The sequence below is a fragment of the Echiichthys vipera genome (genome assembly GCF_963691815.1).
Source record: "Echiichthys vipera genome assembly, chromosome: 22".
NCBI lineage: Eukaryota > Metazoa > Chordata > Actinopteri > Perciformes > Trachinidae > Echiichthys > Echiichthys vipera.
The window spans coordinates 3,378,348-3,394,356 of NC_139847.1; the positions used below are offsets into that span (position 1 = coordinate 3,378,348).

Here is a 16,009-nt window from a genome sequence, read left to right on the forward strand (position 1 = left end):
TATTTTTTAATTTTATTTTATGTTTTTATATTATTTTTACTAAAAGTCAGTACATTTTTATGGGACAAGCAGTTGAAGATGAATTAATTATTATTATTGATACGAGAGAAACATTGATACAAAGTTGCAAACGCATATATATAGAATTAATAATAATAATAATAATAATAAATATATATATGCATACATATATATTTATTTTAATATATAATATAATAATTAAAATAATTATTAGTGAAGCTAATATTATCCCTTGATGCTTTTATGTTATTATGCTAAATGTGAATATACTCTATTAGTATTATTAGTATGATAATATCAAAATAAAAAATATAAAACATAATTGTTATGATAAATAATTTTGTTTTTAATATTAATTATAAATATACATATTTAAAAAAAAAATATATATATATATTTATAACAATATATGCAATTATTATTACTACCACTGTAGTGTATAATATTAATACAATGTGAATATTTTTCTGCCATTTTGACTCGTTTTTCTTGATGAAGATGATCGTAGGTGTTAAAATAGACCCACAGTTTTTTAAATGTCAAATGTTCAAACTGGAGACAAAGGTGTGTGTGAAGGAATGTAACGACACAACAATGAGTCACAGCAGCAGCAGCCAAACGTTTAAATGATGTTTCCATAAATAGATGCAGAAGCTTTTGGGCGCAGCAGCGAGTTCATCCTGACTGAAAGGGCACGTCTGCTTTTTCATGTGTTCATTCACTCAGTTGTTCATGAATACTTTGGTCTTTCTGTTTCTGTGCAGGAGTGGGAGTGAGAAAAACTCCGGATTAATATTATTATTATTATTTTTAATTATTATTATTTATTTATTTTATTGTTATTATTTTTATTATTTGTTTTTATTATTAGCAGTATTATTAATATTATTGTATTATTATTATTACTATTCATTATTTTATAGTATTTTGTAATTTATTATTATTATTATTATTTATTTATTTATTTAAATTATCATTATTATTTTATTATTATTATTATTATTATTATTATTATTATAATTATTATTATTTCCTGCAGAACCTGTGGATCGAAACTATTTGATGAGTAATGATTCAAAACCGGAGCAGCAGGTAAAGTGACTTTTGACTTTCTTGTATTTTACTGATCAACGTCGCCACCTCCTGACGTGTAGGGCACTTCTTTTTGTTTTTACTGTTCATCTTTAAAGTGTCTTTTTAATGAAATGCAGTCACGAAAAATGTATAAAGATGATAAAAAATAATGTACACGGCCAGATAAGTGCCAATTTTTGACTATGAGAAATCTAATATTTTACATTTATATGGATTTATTACAACTGTTGTGATACTTGATAGGACTATTTTTCTATACTATATGATAAAAAATCATTAATATATAATTCAGTCTTAAGATATATTATAGTTTTTATTTAAATCCATGTTTTTTTTAATGAATATAAACATGATAATAACAATACTGCACAATAATATAAAAATTAAGAGCCTATTTTTCATGTTAACTAATAAAGAACATATTATTACATAATGTTTTTTACATGTTTTAGTTTTTACTTCATTATTTTTCACATATTTTCCACATATAATAAATAGTAAATATGTATCTTGTAGTGAACCTGCTGAGAATTATCATTGCATTTAGCTTTTAAGCGTTTTAAGCTTGTTTTGGTTTCATGGTCCACCCCGTCTCCATCCTCCGATCAGCATCCTTCCCCGCTGCAGTGGGCTCTGATGAACCCCCGTCTGTCATATCTCCATGGCAACACTGAGGGGGCGGGGCTAGTTTTATTTTATTGGAGGTTAACGTTTATGAATAATTAGGGGCGTGGCCTCTTCAGTGACAGCTAGCCTCTGACCCTCACTTCTCCTCGGAGGTAAACGTCAGCCAGATGGACGTACGCCCCTCCCCCCAACGTCACATACATGCCCTTTTTTGGTCAGAGGAAATGAGGCGGAGTCAAAGTCTGACAAGATGGCAACTCCCGTAGGCGACTGATTGGATCAAGTTGAGAGAACGGACCTCGACGGAGACGCTACGTCCATTTGGGGACGATCCAAAAAAATGTTTTGGCTTCATCCATCTTTATTTACGTACAGTCTGTGATTTTGTATGCTACTGTTGTCATGGAAACAGCATTTATTTGACTTAAACGTAGATAATGAGTCAGTATCGTCCAGAAATCACCTGAAGCAGCCTTAAAGGACACACCTGAGGCCTGTTCCACAGCTCCAGAGGCGTCTGATAATTGTCGCATAACCGGGTTTGACAGCTGACATTTGGACCGCAGTATCTGACTGACATGCTCTGCCGGTTCAAACGCTTTCGTACGCCGCGCTCTTCTTTCCCACCGTTCGCCTCGTGTTTGCTCCACTCACGGTTTCTGTCACTCAGTCTAATTGTTCATGCTTCCTTCGCAGCCTCTCGCTTCCGTTTGTTCTCCCAGCAGAATCCAGCTCGTACGTCCATCACTCTTTATCGTTTGACCCCTTAAATGCATCACGACGAACGTCACGTAGAAGCCGGGACAGTGTGAATAAATGAGGACACATGCTGTACTATCACATAAGCTTTTCTTTGAGTAAATATCTACCCACACAAACACCTGAAGGAATGCTACCGGACCGGTTCGCTGAGAAAACAAAAGCCTAATGAAATAAAGTACGCAGGCTGACCTTACAGCATGGCATTGACAGAGATACACAGGGAGGGGGGGGGGGGGGGGGTGCATTGGAAGAGCAGTGAAAGTGTCCGCACACAGTGTTGTGACAGTCTAACACCTATAGAGTCCAATCGCATTTCAGTAGCCGTTTATTTATTCATTCATTCATCTTCAACCGCGTATCCCGGGGTCGGGGTCGCAGGGGGGCTGGAGCCGATCCCAGCTGACATCGGGTGTGAGGCGGGGTCCACCCTGGACAGGACGCCAGTCTATCACAGGACACATAGAGACGAACAGAGACAGACAACCATTCACACCTACGGGCGATTTTGTAGAGTCATCAATTGCCATTTATTTAAAAATGATCTTAAATCTTCCCAAACATATTTCTCGCCTCACACAGCGAGAGGGTTCCTGGTTCGAATCCCGGCTGGGGCCCTTCTGTGTGGAGTGTGCATGTTCTCCCCGTGTCTGCGTGGGTTTTCTCCGGGTTCTCCGGTTTCCTCCCACAGTCCAAAGACGTGCAGGTGTTCGGTTCATTGATGACTCTAAATCACCCGTAGGTGTGAATGGTCGTCTGTCTCTGTTCGTCTCTATGTGTCCTGTGATAGACTGGCGTCCTGTCCAGGGTGGACCCCGCCTCACGCCAGATGTCAGCTGGGATCGGCTCCAGCCCCCCGCGACCCCGACAGGAAAAAGAGGTGAATGAATGAATGATTGAATGAAGATACCACCTTATGGGCTTCCATACCTCAGCTGCAATTTGTCTTTGGTGCTAATGTTAGCGTGCTAACATGCTAAACAAAGATGGTCAACATTTCCTGCTAAACACCAGCATGTTAGAATTGTCACTGTGGGCGTACTTGTGTTCCCCGCTTTGTATGTGACCGGGGAACGTCGGACGTTCCCCACTTTTCACAGAAAGGGTCCTATGTCTGTTATTTTTTCCACACCGGGGACCATAGGGATGTCCCCACCTTGAGCGTGTTAGCATGCTGATGTTAGCATTTAGCCTCAAAACACAGAGCTGCTAGCATAGCTGTGTACTCGGGCCCGTCTCATTTGTCCTCGATGTCCACGTTGCATTTAAAAGAGTGTCAGTTTTTCCTAGAATGCATCTCGAGGAGAGAGGAGGCTCGCCGGAAGAGCTACAAGCGAGGACGCACGGGTGTAGTAGTCTTTTCACCATGACACACAGCTGGAATATACAAACCATGGCAACTGCGTCAAGCCCTAGTGTTTAATTTAATTTTAATTAAGGCTCCGAAGCGGCCTCATTTTGTTATATGCCTATTTCCTCAACGCCTCTGCGTGCATCTCAGGTGGGAGGGACTAAGATGCAAGGAAAGGAGGTGAGGAAAGGAATCTAGGACGTACACACTGAGACATACTTTAGCTGAAACACTTTAGGAGACATCAAGCTGCAACGGCCGCTCATGTAACCGACCGCCGATCAGACACATCGCAACAGAGGCACTCCCACTCCGCTGCACCACCCTGCGCTAATCCCCGCAACGCCTCGGCATTTGGTGTGAATGCAGCCTCGACCCTGGTGTGTCACAGCGTGTCGTTTTAAATGCAACCACCAGGAGGCGCCAATGTCGTACATTTACAAATCCTACACATAAATGGGTAAGGGGCTTTAAACCATCTCAGGTGTCCTGTTTCACATTGTGGTGACGTTCTGACGCTCATTTACCACTGTGCACACGCTCGTGCTACACATTTACTCGCATTATACTCACACGTATTTATATTTATACGCCTGTCTATGCCGTATACATAAGGTCCCGCCTCCCTGCAACCCATATTAATTGGTAAATGGTAAATGGACTTATACTTATAAAGCGCCTTTCTAATCTTCTGACCACTCGAGGTGCTTTCACAGTGTTTGTCACATTCACCCATTCACACAGACATTCACACTGATGACAGTGGACATCTACAGACCATCTAATGTAACCATTCACACCACATTCACACACCCATGTGCAGCACGAGGAGCAATTCAGGGTTCAGTGTCTTGCCCAAGGACACTTTCACATGCGGACCAGGGGAGGTGGGGATTGAACCGCCGATCTCTCGAATGGAAGACGACCCACTCTGACTCTGAGCCACAGTCACGATAAAAACGACTCCCTAACTTTGAGAAAGACTGTCTTTTTTTTAAGACTCATACTCATACTCTTACTCATAAATCGGAGAGTAAGGAACCACGTTTAGCCTGAAGTCATTTGTAAACATGGACCTGAGCTATAGTTTATAGGACGGACTGTTTTCATATCAGACCTCCAGCTGTTTATATGATCTCATTGATCTCGTTGCCATTATTGTGCTTATACCTACTGTATACTTCTTATTATACTATATTTATTCTACATATTACAGCTTATTCTGTCTCTTACTTTGCGGTTCACTGTAGAGCCGCAAAGATTAATCCATCAACAAACTATTAAGTGAATCGCCAACTGTTTCGATTGTCGATTAATCGATTCGAGTCATTTTTTTAAAGAAATATAAGTCGAAATTCTCTAATTCCAACTTCTTAAATTTGAATAAGTCGTGTTTTTGTTTCTCCTCTATGATCTAGTAGACAAAAAAGTCGAATCCAATCGAATCAAATTTGTCTCATCGCTTTAAGTCCAGCTCCAAAAAACACCTGTTCGTTCCTTTAATAGACAAACAGAGAAATAAATAACAGTTATGTGAAGGACACCAGAGGAGGGATGAAGTTGTCGATCAGGTCGAACTGGTCGTCTGTCATCTCCCTCTCTCTGCATCTTTACAAGGGACTTAAATCCACCTGTGTGCTTCTCGAGAGCTGTTCAGGGAGCAAGAGTAACAGTCTGATGTCTCAGGCTCTCGTTCATAGATTAAACTCTCATCTGAAGACACAAGAAAGAGGGTTAAAGGCGTTGGGAGCAGAAGGTAACAGTGCCCGGCGGTTGTGAAGGGGCTGTGAAAGAACGAGGAGACAGAGGAGGGAGGAGGAGGGCAGCTCACCCGCCTGAACTACTCCGACAGCCCTGGCGGCATACCGTTCATTCATTCACCCCGCACCACTCCTCCCTTCAGACGCCGCTGTTCACCAGGTTCACAGCGGACAAACACTGCACCATGTCTATTCTAATCGTTTCATCTAAAGAGTCAAGTCAACAAAAACTGAAAGACTTCGAATGGGCCACTAAATCCATATTTGCTGCAGTTTAAAGGGATAGATCCGGTGTTTTGAAGTGTTGTTATATAAGGTATCTATCATTTTGACAGTAGAGCTACATCCACGGTGTTTTACTATGAAAGGTATTTTTTTTTTGCTACATTTTCTCCTGTTGTCCAGACAACTCTGGCGTTTCTGAGGCACTAAAATGGAGCTTGTTCCAGAGTTGTGTTTAATCTGGACGGGCAGAAACGGAGACGTTTGTAGAGGATGACACAGACACCGACGTCTGTCAGTGTCTTATCTGTTATAGGCTGACTTTGCTTTTGGGCTCCTGTCACTTTGACATGGCTTCCTTCAACCATCCTTCATTGGTCGACTGGGCACAGGGGGACATAAGGTCAGGGGCAAAATGATCACAAAGAGATGCTAAATCACTACTAGTAGTAGAAAATGACTATAGGGATGCAAAACGACCACGAAGAGACAGAAATGGTTATAAAGACACATAAAATCATTAATATAGATGTAAAATGACCACACAGAGCAACAAAACGAGGGCATAGAAACGGAAAATGACCACAAAAAGATGAAAAATGACTAAAAATAGATGCAAAACCACCCCAAAAAGATGCAAAATGATTAAAAATAGATGCAAAACCACCACAAAAAGATGCAAAATGATTAAAAATAGAAGCAAAACCACCACAAAAAGATGCAAAATGACTAAAAATAGATGCAAAACAAACCAAAAAGATGCAAAATGATTAAAAATAGATGCAAAACAATCACAAAAAGATGCAAAATGATTAAAAATAGATGCAAAACTATCACAAAAAGATGCCAAATGACTAAAAATAGATGCAAAACAAACCAAAAAGATGCAAAATGATTAAAAATAGATGCAAAACCACCACAAAAAGATGCAAAATGATTAAAAATAGATGCAAAACAAACCAAAAAGATGCAAAATGACTAAAAATAGATGCAAAACCAGCACAAAAAGAGGCAAAATGACTAAAAATAGATGCAAAACCACCACAAAAAGATGCAAAATGATTAAAAATAGATGCAAAACAAACTAAAAAGATGCTAAATGACTAAAAATAGATGCAAAACAATCACAAAAAGATGCAAAATGACTAAAAATAGACGCAAAACAATCACAAAGACAACAAAATGGACATTAAATGACCATAAAGAGAAACAAAATCAGAGAGTGGTAACAGCGTTGACTTGAACCTGGAATGGTTCGCTGCCTCTTAGCTTATCAATGCCTTTTATCAATGTGGGCGTGTTTTGTTTTTATTCGACATTAAAAAACAGTGCCCTCTCACTCGTACCCGGCTGGAAACGTGCAACAATAAGGAGTCGTGACGGAGAGGAAGAGACTTCACATCATAGTGAAGATGATGCCTCCACACAAACAGACTCTACGTTTTCTCTTTGACCTAAATGAAAATACATGCTGTGTACATATGATCTTGTTTCCTCTACGCAGACCCAGATAATGACACAGTTGCGTTGATGCTGAAAACCTGCGGAGGCCAGCGTTTTTTCTCCACACAGAAAATGGATCAGGAATCATCTCAACGACGAGAAGATCAAGTATCAAGTGTCAACTGAAACTGGGGATGGACGGTTTTGTGTTTTTGTGGTTAAACATTAGAGGGAGGGAGGGTTTTAATGACAGAGAAAGGGACTTAATGCCCCGCTAAGGCCGAGATGGAGGTCAAATTGTACGTTTGCACACGTGAAAGAAGTGTGTGACAGAGACAGTGAAGGAAAGTAGTGCCGTCGTGTTGCCTCTGTCCTTTACACGTGCACTCGCGTCTCCTGCTGTGTGTCATTATGTTTAGACTTCAGGTGTTTCAAGAGGCCAGTTAGGGTGTGTGTGTGTGTGTGTGTGTGTGTGTGTGTGTGTCAGTTTGATTACAAAGACAAGAGGACAGTGTAGAAGCAGCAGGAGGTTGTAAACACACACAGCAGGGGGGGGGGACGACAAACAGTGATCTAAATGAATGAGTCCTTTAAATACTCACAGGTCTGTATTTGTCTTTAGTGTTGCACTAAATGCATATTACATTATCACTATAACACGGCAGCATCACTGAGACGTGCAGGATCTATACACTGAGGGACGACGTGCGGATGTAAATCCACAGTAATGAGCTGACAGAGCAGCTGACAGACACTGTGGTTCATGAGGAAGTAGGTAAACTGCTCATTAGGATATACTGTATCAGCTGGGGCCTAGAGCAGTGATGACAGGTTAACTCCTCTTTCACCCGGCTCCCTGAAATAACCCAAGAATCATGGATCTTTCAATTCAATTCAATTCAATCTTATTTACTGTGCCAAATCATAACCAAAGTTATCTCAGGACACTTGAAGAAGAAGAAGAAGAAGAAGAATTATTACTTTATTAATCCTGCAACGGGGAAATTCAATTTTTTCACTCTGTTATTATTCAGGTTACATACACACACACACACACACACACACACACACACACACACACAGGCCCGAAATACACACATGCACAAACAGGACCTATACATGCAACTAATGGAGAGTTGTCAAAGCGAGGGGGCTGCCAGTGACCAGCGCCCCGAGCAGTTGGGGGTTCTGTGCCTTGCTCAACAGCACCTCTACAGTGCCCACGAGATGAACCGGCACCTCTCCACCAGTCCACGCTCTATTCACGGACTGGGACCGGCCACCGAGTCACCTATGGACTGAGGTAAAGACCACACTCCCGTTTTTCTTTGGACCTGGCTCCTGCAGGATCCTGTCACTGTGGGAGTGGATCAGTGAGACTCACTCCATCACAAACTCTGTGTTCACGTGCGGTTGGCGATAATATTCCCCTACAGATCCACGACATTTGGTCATGCAGTCGCTTAAAGTGCCACGTAGGGACTCTTCTCATGCTGCTGCAGAGGTTTGCTGTTATTTTCAGCAGCATTAGTGGTTAAAAAAGACCTTTGAATACCTTCCCCGTACTGCCCCGAGCTAATCACTGTTAGCCACGTCCGGCTGTTAGCGACCTCCTGGTTTTTTCAGTTAATAGTTGTTACACACAAAAAAACTGTCTCCATGGCTTGTTTGATGTGTTCTGGGTTCGTTCAGGTGCTTGAAATCCTTAAAAAGTGCTTGAATTTGAATGTTTAACGTTTTAATCCACTTTCATCCAATTTCATCCAATTTCTTTCAACCAACAGTTATAGAATAGAAATCTAATGTCTTATCCTTCTGATACAACAAAACAATTTGAGTTGTTTAGAACATAATTACATCATAATACCATCAATTTTGACGTGACTTTAATTGTGTTTGTCTATGTATTCGTAGAAATATATCTGTACGGTATTATTTGATGAAGGCAAGTGCGGAAAAAGACCCTGGGATGATTTTGCGCCGGAATTACACTTTAAGTGAGTGGCTGTGTTAACTGCACTCACACAACCTGGATCATACGAGGGAGGGACTCAGAAGAGGCTGAATACTTAAAATGATAAAATGATAAAATGGTTGAGCATCACCAGCCTGAAGTAACGGAGGAGATCCACCAACTCTGTCCAAACTGTCTCATAAAGAACCACGTGCGTCTACTGTCCAGCAGGGGGCGACGCCACTGGCTGCAAAAAGAAGTCTGATTGTATGGAAGTCAATGAGAAAATGATGAGAATCATGTCGCATCTCATTGTCTGGTGCCAGAAAACACTTAAAAAGAAAAGAAAGAAAAAGAACCAATAAGAATGTGGCGTCATGCAACAGGCGCGCCTCTGCAGCCCCATCACTGAGACACATGTGCATGTTCTGCTCTGGAGCTTTTCATTCACTGGATGGTGTTAAAACATTAATAATAATAATAATAACGCAAGGGTTTTATTTGCCTTTTGACTGTTGGGTGCATGAGGCTCCAGGGGGAATGTGTGTGTGTCTCTTGAGCCTTTCACCTCCTCCACCTCCTCCTCCACACACACTCTCTTCCCCAAACCTTCTTGTCATTTGCACCGTTCCCCACACCTTCAAGCGGAATGGAGAGAGAGAGAGAGAGAGGGAGAGAGAGAGAGGAAAGACTGCAGGGAGGGGTAAACCGGTTCAGCAGGTACAGGAGGCCTAACCCAGACTCTCCCCGGCTTGTTGTCACCGTTATTCCTGAGGCGCATGCGCGCTGGCGCCTGTTTCCTGCTTTTCAAATGAGTACCTGTGCTGCTGTGTGACCCACCTCTGTGTGTGTATGTGTGTGTGCGTGCGTGTGTGTGTGTGAGTGTGTGATCAGGATACAATCCGCCGTTTTTTCTCCCTCTCTCTCGCTCTTGCGCACACACTCCCGTTATTTCAGCGCGCTGGAGGTGATATCCGTCTTTACCTGTCCGGGCTGCACACCTGAGCGGACTCACCTGTCCGCCCCGAACACTTCTCGTTCCCCCCCTTTTTGTGAGTGAAAGAGAAGCAGGTAGAGAGGGAAGGAGAGAGGATTAAAGCGGTACAAAGCCTGCGAGAGGAGCAGAAAGGTGCTCCGGGGGGGGAAGAAGAAGAGAGGACCGACACCTTCCATTTTCTTCTGTTCCTGCTTTTGTAACTTTGTGTTGACTTTTACGCCGCGGAAGGCGACTTCTCCTCACACCTCCAGCCTCGCCGAGCCACAGGGAACCATGCCGAGGGCCTTTCTGGTGAAGAAGGCGAACGTGTCGCCGGGAAAGCGGAACTGGAGCGAGCTCCCCGATCACGAGAGAGGGGACATTTACATCCCAGGTGAGTCCACGCGGCCGTGACGAGCCACACAGGTTCTGTTTTTGTTTTTAAACCAAAGTTGACGCAGCGGCGCGTTTCTGGGCGCGTTTCTAACCCACGGGTGTGTGGGTTTCCCGCAGTACCGGGGTCCACGGGGCGGCAGGTGGGGGAGAGGGTCGGGTTGTGATTGTAACGGGGCGGCCGCGGTCCCATCCGGGGCCCGCAGAATAACGGGAAACACAGCGGGGCCGCGAACACACAGCGGAGTCCGTGTGCGTTCGTTCCACTTTTGGCTCAATTTTGAATTAACTGAACTCGCGTTTGAACGTTTTATTTGCTTCCAAACAAAGTGATTAAATTAACTTTACCCACATTTGAAGCTTTCAATCACACAAATATAGATAAAGATTATTTGGAGCTGCCGTAATTAGACTTTCTGTCAGAACGCGAGGCGTGTTCGCACTCGTATTTCTCACATCTGTCACTGTTGCCTAACGAGCGAGCGGCCCGTTGCTTTTCACACTTCGACCTTCAACCCCTGATTGCTGCGTTCTTCCTCGTTCAGCTCCACACGAGACCTGGAAACCCTGGAAAGCACTTGGAAGTGTCTTCTTCAGGCTTTGGGTTTCGATGAAAGCGCGTAAAATAGGGTTGAAACATGTCACACAGGAGCCCGAGGCCTCTTCCAAAGTGATGACATAACTTGAAACATGAAACTTTTGTTGTGTTTTCTGTGGAAATCTGTCCATAAACATGTTTTTTTTATTGCACAATAGCATCTATGTCACTGTGGTGAAGGAGTGGGATAATAGAAGTGGTTGAAAAGTGCTTTGGAGGCAGCTTAGTTGACCTTTTATTGTATTTATTATAAATGCACTGTGAGATATTAAACCTTAGGACTTAGGAGGGTTGTGATTTTCGAATCCACTGTTGATGGAGACGCTTTTGGGCTTTTCATCCTTAAATCTTCCGCCTCCTGGGGAAAATAACGTTCCCTAACTCGCTCCCCCTCACCTGAAAACAGTGCATGAGCCGACATGTTTCTTTTCTAACTGTCACATTTTGACGTCCCTGCTTCAGTTGCGCCGTGTTTGCCCCCAACTTTGCATTTAAATGACAAGAAAAGGAGGGAGTCGACCTCTTTCCCGACAAACTCCCCGCGAGAACAATCTCCTTTGTTGCCATCGGCGGAGTTTTTATTGTAAGACCACGTCGGTATCAGATAACAAGTAACGGACTACACCCAAAACCTCTCTCGCTCTCTCTCTCCCTCTCTCCTTCTCCCCATCCCCCTCTCTCTCTGTCTATTTTCCCCATCACCGTTAACTTTTAATCATTGACTTTTACATCCTCTCTGGTGTTTGAAACTCGAACGTTTGTATGAACTGAACTGCAGCAAACGTCCAGGTAAACAATTAATCATCCTGTTAAATTACAGTAAATAATATTAATTTAATAGAAGCACGCAGGTGTTTCTGGAATCTTTGATCCGAACGCGAAGCGAGTTTTACGCACAGAAAAAGAGAACATTACCCATCCCCTAACCGTGTAAACTGTTTGTTAAGTCATTTTTTAAGTCCTTGTCAACACTAAGCGACACCCACAAATGAGAATCAGTCGTAGAAAATACCAAATATCCAATTGAGAATGAGAACCTTTCCCACAGATATGAAAAAGAAACCCCGAGCGTTCGTGCGTAATTACGCACAGTTAACACTCCTCACCAAACCCAGCAACTGTCTCTCAGCTTAAGTTCCTGGTATGTGCCGTTACTTGACGTACCTGCCTGACTTGTGTTATTGTGTGCGGGTGAAGACACACACACACACACACACACACACACACACACATACAGAGGTATGATAATTACAGTCAGAAACAGGCTTGTTGAAAATACTTTTATGAGGCGCCAGATGCCATCAGGTCCACAGGTTCTCTCTCTCTCTCTCTCTCTCTCTCTCAATCTCTCTCTCTCTCTCTCTCTCTCTCTCTCTCTCTCTCTCTCTCTCTCTCTCTCTCTCTCTCTCTCTCTCTCTCTCTCTCTCTCTCTCTGTGAGTTTATTTTTATCCCACAACATGTGCCAGGGCCTGTTCCTGATGCATCATCAGTCCTCTAACTTAGATACAAGTATCATTATCACTCACACCGGTGGTTTGTGTGAGATCGGGCGTAAAATAATGTTTCTTTTAAATAAAATAAGAGTTTAAAGGTCCCGTATTGTAAAAACTGAGATTTCCTTTTTTTTAAAACTATAAAGCAGATTTCTATAGATACTGTGAAAGAAGAGAAACACACACAGCCGTATTCAGAAACTGTGTCTTTAAACGAGCCGTCAAGACTTCCTTTACTGTTGTGATGTCACAACTATACCACATATTAGTGGTAGACTAATACATCGGCCGGTATTTGCGTTTTTTTTAGGTGTATCGGCATTGGCTGATGCGGGCTACTGCGTTCGCCGAAGCTCCGTGTTGCTGAAGACGCCTTTTTTAAGTTCAATAAATGTTCCTTTTGTTTAAATTGAGACTTGTAACATTTGTTTTCACCATTGTGTCATTTTTATGATGTAAGTTGAGGGATGGACTCTAAAAAATCCCTATCGGACGATCCCTGCTATTTAAAGGTAGAAAGTGCTGCTACAGTGACGTTACAATCGTTACCCGGCTGCAATGATGGTAAAGATACCTGGAAACACTGACCAATCAGAGCAGACTGGACTTTTTCAGGAGGGAGTCTTAGGTCGCACTCACCCTGTCCAATCCGTACCGTGCCCAAACACGTTTCGCGGCTAAAGTCTAGTTCCTTTGACCAGTGTGAGTGCAACAGTACCGTACTTAGGAGCGGCACGCTTGCCGTCCACGGCCCGTTTGGGAGAGGTGGGTTTTTGTAAAGCACGTTTGCGAAAGGTTCACGTTGGTGTGATGTGGAGGTGGAGTGTTTACTGCAGATTTGGTCGATGAAAAGATTCAAAAACAGTCGACAAGACGCACAAAAACTCTGAGGTCTACGGAAAGATGTGTAAACAAAGCCACGCATCGCCATGACGTCATCAATGCGTGTGACGTGTTACGGCATGATGACGTATAGGCAGCAAGAAGCATTCTCCGAGGCCCAGGTAGTGTGAGTACAAACGGGCCTGGAGGGGGGGACAAGGACCCTAAAGCACGGGGCACGGGACAGAGGCACAGTGGGAGGGCGCCCTTAAAGAGACAGGCGCTAAAACGGAGCGTTTCAGACGGACAGGAGGAGGAAAATTATGTTTTTTCAACATTAAAGCGAGTAAAGTCACAAAAGAGAGTGATATTGATCTTCTGATTGAACAAAAAAGGATGTGAGGGTGTTTCCCAAAGTGGCACTCTGATCCAGGAAGTCAGCCCATCGATCGCCGGGCTCTAATCGTGTGTGTGTGTGTGTGTGTGTGTGTGTGTGTGTGTGTGTGTGTGTGTGAGTTCATCGTTTCACACTGAAGGGGTTCCTCTGCTGCTCTGTCCCCGAGGCTGCTCCAAGGTTAATGTTTATTAGACGGGAGGAAATGTAACGGACCCTAAAGACAGCCTACCGCGGCAGACAGTACGCCTTGAGCAAACACACACACACACACACACACACACACACACACACACACACACACACAGGCAGGCTCATACCCTTTGTTTGTTAAAGTTATCTAGCGATTGTTGACTCGTTCTGCCGGCTGAGCGGCGTTTAATGGATAGAAGGAAAATATTAAAGAAGCTCGTTCAGAACATCAACTCTCTGTCTGCATGTGGAAACATTAGGGGTGTTTTGAACCCCCTTACCCTTCCTCCACACACACACACACACACACACACACACACACACACACCCACACTTCACCAAAGCACACACACACACAGCTCATTCATGGTGAGGGGGAAGGAGGGGTGAGCAAACAATACAGGATGAGATTAAATGTCCAGCCAGCAGCAGGCACCGCAGGAACAACCAGCGCTCACACAGGAAAATCACACTTAAATCAAAATCGACGCCATGACATCATGAAAAGTTACGAACACGCTCTGGTTATTATTTTAGGAATTATTATGAACGTGTGCCACGAGCTCTAGATGTAGTTATTTGCTGTTTTCAGCTTCTCAAATGTTAAAAAAATATTATTATTTTTAATTTTTATATATATTTTTTAATTCAGATATGTTGTGTAAGTTATGTTATGCCAAGTTCCATAAAATACATGTAAAATATATAATAAATTATTTTAAAATATATGTATATTTAAGTAAATAATATAAGAAATTAAAAATAAATTAGACAAAATACAGTTTGTTCTGTATTCGACATGTTCCAGATAATTAACTGAACATAAAATAAATGTGAAAAATATAATACATTTTTATTTATTTATAAATATATATATTTAAGTAAATAATATCAAAATTAGACAAATAAATTTGACCAAATACGGTCTGTTCTGAATAATTAACTGAACATAAAATACGTAAAAAGAATCAAACTAAATAATAAATCATTTATAAATAAATGTACATTTAAATAAATAATATAAAAAATAGACTAAATACAGTATTTTCTGTTTTTGACATGTTCCATATAATTAACTGAAAATAAAATACATGTAAAAAATACAATAAATAATTTTTAAATATATTTAAATAAATGTTAAAATAAAATAATAAATAATTTATAACTATACACGTGCTTTAAATAAATAATATAAAAAAATATATAAATGAATGAAAATATATTATCTACAATAAAAATTAATTAGATATAAATGTTGTGTATTTAACATTCAAAAATAAACTGAAAATGACATCTATGCAGAAAAAATCCAAATAAAATTATACATAATTTATTAATATATATGCATTTAAATATATGATATAAATATTTAAAATAATTTTGATCGAATTGAAAATATACCATTTAATTAAACCTAAACTTAAATAAATGTTAAAATAAAATAATAACTAATTTAAACATATATATGCTTCAAATAAATAATATTACAATTAAAAATTAAATTAGATACAAATGTTGTGTATTCAACATATTCATTAAATAAACTGAAAATTACATTTATGCAGAAAAATTCCAATTAAAAAGATACATCATTTATAAATATATATATGCACTGAAATAAATAATTTAAAAACAAAAATAAATTACATCAAAGTATATAAATGTGCACTTCCACAGCCTAAACTGAAAAACCAAAAAAAGTGAAAAAAATTCATATAAATATATAAACATTTAAATAGATTATATCAAATATGCTGTAGTGCGCTCCCACCACCTACTCTAAAACATAAATCATATCACAGACACAGTTGTTTTCATAAATGGTAGCACGGAGCTAACAGTTTTTTTTTATTATAAATGCGGAGTGCACAGTCAGAGATGATGGAGAAACAACATAACTGTTTTATT

At 41.0% G+C, this 16,009-nt stretch overlaps 2 protein-coding genes across 3 annotated transcripts in view; one reads left to right on the forward strand and one right to left on the reverse strand.

The window, feature by feature from the left end:
• Positions 1-16,009, reverse strand: part of LOC310964115 (ankyrin repeat domain-containing protein 46) — a 223,827-nt gene that overhangs the window by 119,800 nt on the left and 88,018 nt on the right. The window lies entirely within an intron of this gene.
• Positions 10,121-16,009, forward strand: part of ovol1a (ovo-like zinc finger 1a) — a 12,073-nt gene continuing 6,184 nt past the window's right edge. The window contains exon 1 of the mRNA XM_083937377.1: positions 10,121-10,602. Within this exon, the coding sequence (XP_083793503.1) occupies positions 10,503-10,602 (100 nt within the window). The 5' untranslated portion in view covers positions 10,121-10,502. The remainder of the gene's footprint in view (positions 10,603-16,009) is intronic.